Raw genomic sequence first — 7,123 nt, forward strand, 5'->3', positions numbered from 1 at the left:
CTGGGCGGGGAGCAGGAAGTTGTCGCCCGCAGGTGTGGCCCCTAGGTGCGGCGCGGCAGGTGCAGTGCGGGGTGGCGCGAGAGGGCGCCCAGTGCGCTGGAGGACGTGAGCACCAGGTCGCCTTTGCAGTCCGGCGGCCGCGGCTGGGGTGCTGGGGCTTGCGGCCGGCCCAGCGGAGGGACAGTATTTTCTGGAAGGCGTAGGAGCTTCCGGAGGAGCGGATACTAGGTTGAGGCTCGCGGAGGTCGGGTTCCGGCCGCTGGAGGGTCTCGAAAGCGGGGACAGGGTGGATGGATTGAGGTACGGAAGGGGCGGGGTAGCTGCGGCCTCTGGGAGCGCAGCAGCGAGTCTCGGGCTTGGGAAGGGAGACTGGGGCAGTGAAAATGAGCGGGCAAAGAGGAGACCCCAAAAAGACTCCTCTCATGCGGCTTGACGTACGCGGAGCAGGCTAGCGCGTTTTGGTAGCGGAGGGGCGCAGCGGCGGTGCGTATTCGGGGGCTGGGGCAGAGGGGTCTGCCGCTGAGCCGAACCGGAGAGGAGGATTTGGAGCAGAGAAGAGGTCGGAAGACGGAGGGTGACGGGCCAGGAGGGGAAGCAAGGCTCAAGCACCCCAAGAAAGCCTTCCGAGGCTCCCCCACACCAGCGGGTGGCTGAGCGCGCGGGCTGGGCAGTGGCCCGGAGCCCCGCGGGAGCCGAACTCGCCCACACCGGTTCTCCCGGACTGTGGCTTTAAGGCGGCGACCGGGATGGCAGCGCGGCCCCTTTCCGCGTCTTTGGAGCCCAGCCCTGGGCCCCTCTGGTCTCCCTTGCGCCCCTCCTTCCATCGCCGCATGCCCCCCTCCACCCCGCTCTGCACGCTTTCGCCTTTCTCCGTGCAAACGCCTCTTCCAGAGCACCCCTGCCTCGCTCTCCAGGCACCCCTCCCACGCTGCCCCCGCCCTGCTTTTGCACCTCGGCCCTGCATTTCTCCTCTTCCTGGTCCCTTCCCTTCCTCTCCCCTCCCATACCCCTGCGACCCCTCCCTCCTGGGCCCCAGCCCCTTCTCCCCTCACGGGTCATTTCTGCCCTGGCCCCGCAATTTTAGCCTGTCCCCTGCCTCTCCTGTCTTATCTCACGCCCCGCCTCAGGGTGGGAGCAGGTTGTGGGGCGGCACAGCTGGGCTCACCCCAAAGCAGAACCTTTTCCTCAGGAGGACGGTGGGGAGGCCTCCAAACCACCCCTCCCCCGTGTGACAGTTGAGGGCTGCAGCTTGCAGAGGCAGAAGTGAGCTCACTGCCCTGTACTCCAGGGGACCCGAGTGCCGACCCGGGGTGACCCAGCTCCTCTGCTACCATGAACAGGGCCCCTCTGAAGCGGTCCAGAATCCTGCACATGGCGCTCACGGGGGCCTCTGACCCCTCCGGAGAGGCCGAGGCGGGCGGAGAGAAGCCCTTTCTGCTGCGGGCACTGCAGATCGCTCTGGTGGTCTCTCTCTACTGGGTCATCTCCATCTCCATGGTGTTCCTTAACAAGTACCTGCTGGACAGCCCGTCCCTGCAGCTGGACACCCCCATCTTCGTCACCTTCTACCAGTGCCTGGTGACCACGCTGCTCTGTAAGGGGCTCAGCACCCTGGCTGCTTGCTGCCCTGGTGCCGTGGACTTCCCACCCCTGCACCTGGACCTCAGGGTGGCCCGCAGCGTCCTGCCGCTGTCGGTGGTCTTCATCGGCATGATCACCTTCAATAACCTGTGTCTCAAGTACGTGGGGGTGGCCTTCTACAACGTGGGCCGCTCGCTCACCACGGTCTTCAACGTGTTGCTGTCCTACCTGCTGCTCAAGCAGACCACCTCCTTCTACGCCCTGCTCACCTGCAGCAGCATCATCGGTGAGTGGCCCTCCATGCCTGGAGCAGGGTGGGCCCTGGGGTGGAGACCCCAAAGAACAGGGTTTCCAGGCCGCTCAGACTTGGTCTACTCCAGCTCCCCTGGTGCAGCAGCCTTGTGCAGAAGAGCCCGGGGCTCCGGGGAGCCAGTACCTTGCTGGTCACCCAGGAGGTTGGGGTCTCAGCCAGAGGGAGAATAATATTTTATAACAGTGACACCGGGCCAGCAGGTGGCGTGGATTGAGTGCTTCAAGCGTGCTCATAGAGATCGCTACCCATATTAACCCAACTATTTTTTATAACCAAGTAGAATTGTAATCCACATTTTACAGAAGGAATACCAAAGAAGAAAGGCCAAGTAAGTTGTCCATCACACAGCTAACGAGGGGCAGGGATGGGATTTGAACTGAAGCAGTCTGACTCCATAGTTCACGGTCCCAGCCATGCCACTGTATTGCTTCTCCAAGGCTCAATGACCTGGCTTCCTATCTCTTGTAAAGAACGATGCATATTCTTTTAAATTATTTATTGATGGGACCAGCAATTGGCGTAATGGCTATGTCGTTGGACTCCCATGTAGTCAACTGCGGTTCGAGTCTCAGACCTGGTGGCTTAAACTCACACCAGGTGCGTGTGCGTGCGTGCCCAAGATCCCAAGAGGAGAATGGAGGAGAAGGGATTGCAATGTGGCCATCCTCCCTAGGGGGTGATTTCTCGCTTTCTGTCTCTCTGCGTCTGTCTTTCTGGTGAGTGCACACACCCTAGAGCAAAAACCTCTCCAAAAAAAGAAAAATAAAAGAATTATTCATTGAGCCCAGCAAGTGGCGTAGTAGTCGAGGTGCTGGACTCCCTTATGGCTAACCATGGTTCGAGTCCCAGACCTGGCAGCTTGCTTTCTCACTTTCCATCTCTCTCTCTCTCTGTCTCTCTCTGGTCAAATTTTAAAAAATAAAATAATGAACAAAATTAAATAATTCTTTAAGAAATTATTTATTTTATTTTTAATTTGACCAGAGAGAGAAAGCGAGGGAGAGAGAGAGGGAAAGTGAGAAAGCAAGTCACCAGGTCCAGGACTCAAACCATGATTGGCCATATAGGAGTCCAGTGCCTTAACTACCACGCCACCTGCTGGCCGCAGTACTGTGCATGTTTTAATAAGTACACCGTCACCCTCTGACCTTGCCAGCTCAGGATGACACTTGAGACAGTGGCAAGAGATATGCTTTAAGAGGCCTTACCTGTCTTCCCAGACTTGACCCTCAGAATCTGATCATTATTGATCAGGGCATTGTGTTTGTCATTTCACATGTAACAGCTCCACGCCCTCTCCCCTGCCCCCCAGGTGCATGTTTTAATAAGTACACCATCACCCTCTGACCTTGCCAGCTCAGGATGACACTTGAGACAGTGGCAAGAGATATGCTTTAAGAGGCCTTACCTGTCTTCCCAGACTTGACCCTCAGAATCTGATCATTATTGATCAGGGCATTGTGTTTGTCATTTCACATGTAACAGCTCCACGCCCTCTCCCCTGCCCCCCAGGTCTCCTGGAAGGTCACATCACCATGATCCTCACATACAGACGAGAAACTAAGGCTCAGAGAGGTTAAATTACTTGCCCAGGCCACACAGCTAAGGCAGTAGCCAGGCTGGAGTGCCAGCCCAGACAGGCCAGATTCCCAGGCCGCATTTCTCACCACTCGGCTCCACTTTTGTCCTCTGGAGGTTAGGGCCCTCCTAACCAGTGCAGTGGCCACTGGCCACGTGTGCATGGAGACTCAACGAATGTCGAACATTGATCTCGGTCACTGGCGTGACAGTCTGACTGCGTGGTCATGTTTCATGCGCTCAGCGGCCACGTGCGTGTTGGATGTCACCAGTCATAGAACATTTCCTCCATGGCAAAGTGTTTTGTTGGGCAGCACATGGGTCAGGGAGCCTCTAGCATCCCCTTCCCTCGGGTCTTCCTGGGGCTCTGCCATCCAGGGGTGGGATCATGACGTGCCCGTCCGGGTTCGTCCGGGCGTGCCATCACGTTCATCTTACTTGGCCTGCATAGGCCCAGGCTAGTGCACTGGATGTGCCACCTGTCCTAGGAAGTGTCCCCTTGTTGAACCACTGCTGTATCGGGGGGCCGCTCCGTCTAAGAGCAAGAGAGGAGAGGGAAGAGGACGATGTTCGATGGGAGGAGCTGCCGAGACCCCTCCCTGGCAGGAGTCCCCTGCCTGGTGCAGAACTTCTCAGGGGAAGCTGGTGGCCTCACTTCCTCTTTGACCTCCTTAAAGGCCCCAGGGGTCTCCACTCCAGGCCTGCTGATCCGGCTAGGGTTGGCAAGCAGGGGGCCTTCTGGGAGGAGAACGTGCTAGGGAAACTGGGTGCAAGTCCCCAGAGTAATCCACCAGCTGATGGGGTGCCAGCTTCCGAGTGTGCCGCATTCCCTGGCCATGCGGGCTTGACTGGGGCAGGGGTCCCGGAGGGAGGTTCCTCTCCCCTGCCCCAGTGCTGGCCCCTGTCTACACTGTGTGCCCCTCTTCCTTCTGTAGGGGAAGATGGAGCTCAGACCCCTCCCCACCCCCGTGTCACATGCCCCCAGCAGGAGGGCTGGGTGGTCCGGCTGAGCGGGCAGTGTGGCCCTCTGCCCACCCCTCACAAGCGAGCCTGTGTGTCCAAAGGCACAGGGCCGTGTATCAAGCACCAGCCAGGTAGCAGGGACCTGTCTCCTGCAGCGCCGGGACCACCCCACAGCCGCGTCATGCACTCATCAGCTGGTCACTGATGGTCGGGCACACGCCAGGCACCACGGCAGGCTTTAGAGATACGACGTGGTAAGGGCAGACTGGGCTCTGCACTCCTGGAGGGTGTGGCGATGGCACGTGGCAGCTCCGTGATGGGCACATTCCTGTGGGGACTCTCGGAGGAAGGGGGCACTTACACAGTCTTTCCGGAGGAAGTCCCACATGGTCGGGAGGGCAGAGTAGGGAGGGGACGTTCCAGCAGAAGGAAGAGCATGTGCCCTTCTTCATAGCTAGCCTACAGCAGGCCTCACCAGACGCAAGGCTGCCCGTCAGGCAGACTCCACATGGCCTTGAGAGCCAAGCTGAGGGAGTCTGGAACTGTTCTTGAAGGCAGTGGCCAGCCACTAAATGGTTGTGAGCCAAGGCAGAGGAGAGTAGATTGTTTAGACTGGGGGTCAAGAAAGTGACCCAGATTTTTGGAGAGGTTTTTTTGTTGTTGTTTGTTTGTTTTTGTTTTTTAGGGTTTTTTTTGCGTGTGTACTCGCCAGACAGACAGAGAGAGACAGAGAGACAGCAAGCGAGACATCACCTCCCAGGGGGATGACCACGCCGCAATCCCTTCTCCTCTGTTCTCCTCTCGGGATCTTGGGCATGCACCCACATGCACCCAGTGTGAGTTTAATCCACTGGGTCCGGGACTTGAACCTCGGTCAACTACGTGGGAGTCCAGCGACATAGCCATTACGCTAACTGCTAGTCCCTAGACTGGGGGTCAAGAATGTGACCCAGATTTTTACAGATGAAGGAAACTAGAACTCAGAGAGGTAAGGAAACTTCTCCCAGGCAACTCAGCTTCTAAACTGCAGAGCCCAGCTGGAGGGCAGTTCTTTCTGCTACCAGAGCTTTTCCCACTACCCCATGTTGCTAGATGCTGTGGCTGAAGAGAAAACCGGTGTAAAATACACCCTCTGTCTCCTGGAAACACGAGGGCTAAAGAAGGCACAGGCAGGGCCAGCGAATGGCGTGGAGGTTAACGGAGCTGGATTCCACTGGCCACACAATTCAAGTCCTGGACCCAATGGATTAGAAAAAATGCCAAGCATGCACACAAGCCTCCCTAAAATCCGAAAAGCAGAAATAGAGGAGGGATTGCAGCGTGACCATCTCACTTTTCTTCTCTCCCTCTCTGTGTCTCTCTCGGGAGCGCACATGCCCTCTAGCGAATTGAAAAAAGACAGCACAGGCAGGAAGAGCTGGGTGTTGGGGATATCAGGAAAAGATTCTCCCCTAGGAGCCGGCTTTGATTGTGCATGGTGGAATCCCCTGGAAAGGAGGAGGAACCAGACGTGGCCAGGGCTGTGCCCCAGGGTGAGAAGCAGGGACACGAGAGGGAGGCGCAGAGAGCTGGCTCGGGTGCAGGAAGCCCTGCGTGCCAGGCCAGGGTGAGCAGGATGAGCTGTGAGGGCCCTTTGAGCAGGGATGACACAAGGTCAGTCTTCGAAAGTGTACTTCAGACCACAAGTCATTTATTTTTTAAGAGGTTTTTTGGTTTGGGTTTTTGCTTCCCCCCCCCCCATAGGGTGCGTGCACTCTCTGGAGAGAGACAGAGAAAATGAGAGGGAAGGTAAGAAACCCCCACCCTGGGTGTGGGGAGTGGCCACACCTCAGTTCCTTCTCCTCCATTCTCCTCCCAAGATCTTGGGCATACGTGCTCACGTGCCCGGCATGACTTGCAAGCCAGTGAATCCAGGACTCGAACCACGGCCAGCCTCGTGGGAGTCCAGCGGGAGACCGCTCTATGGTCTGCTAGCCCCAGATAATTCTAACCTAATGCTCCCATGATGGCCTTGTCATAGGCCGTTGTTTATGGATGGCCTTGCCCAAGGGCACCCTAACCACTGAGTGACAGCCATCCTTCAGGACTCTCATTCCAGAGCCACAGGCAGCACGGGCCCTGTTAGACTTCTCCCAGCAGCCTCTATTCTTTTAAAGAATTATTTTTATTTAACTTTATTAGTGTTTTCCAGTTTGATCAGAGAGAGAGGGAAAGTGAGAAAGCAAGCCACCAGGTCCGGGACTCATACCGCCGTCAGCCATGTGGGTCCAGCGCCCTTAACCACCGCGCACCTGCCAGCCTGCCTCTACTACTTCGTGGGGCTCATCAGTCCTCACACGTGGGAGGGAAGACCTGCTTCTCTGCTGGAGCGCCAGCTCCATGAGGAGGGTCTCTCTGGGGTCCCTGCTGTGTGTGCTCTTCGGGTAGTAGGGAGGCGGGATGGTGAGATGCAGGGGTGGCGACGCTCGCTCTGCCAACGCTGGTGTCCAAGTTGTCTGCCTTTCTCTCCCCATCCTCATCGCCTTCCCCCCTCACCCTTCTCCTCTCCCCACTGCAGGCGGCTTCTGGCTTGGCGTGGACCAGGAGGGCGCTGAGGGCACCCTGTCTCTGCTGGGCACCATCTTTGGGGTACTGGACAGCCTGTGCGGCTCGCTCCACGCCATCTTCACCAAGAAGGTGCTCACGGCG

The 7,123-nt window shown here is 57.6% G+C and overlaps 1 protein-coding gene across 1 annotated transcript in view; it reads left to right on the forward strand.

Moving 5' to 3' along the window:
- Positions 1-738: 738 nt before the first annotated feature.
- Positions 739-7,123, forward strand: part of SLC35C1 (solute carrier family 35 member C1) — a 9,107-nt gene continuing 2,722 nt past the window's right edge. Inside the window, exons 1-2 of the mRNA XM_006157768.3 lie at positions 739-1,867; positions 6,993-7,024. Of these exons, the coding sequence (XP_006157830.1) occupies positions 1,333-1,867; positions 6,993-7,024 (567 nt within the window). The 5' untranslated portion in view covers positions 739-1,332. The remainder of the gene's footprint in view (positions 1,868-6,992; positions 7,025-7,123) is intronic.

The sequence above is a fragment of the Tupaia chinensis genome, unplaced genomic scaffold (assembly GCF_000334495.1).
Source record: "Tupaia chinensis unplaced genomic scaffold, TupChi_1.0 Scaffold000561_1, whole genome shotgun sequence".
Lineage (NCBI taxonomy): Eukaryota > Metazoa > Chordata > Mammalia > Scandentia > Tupaiidae > Tupaia > Tupaia belangeri.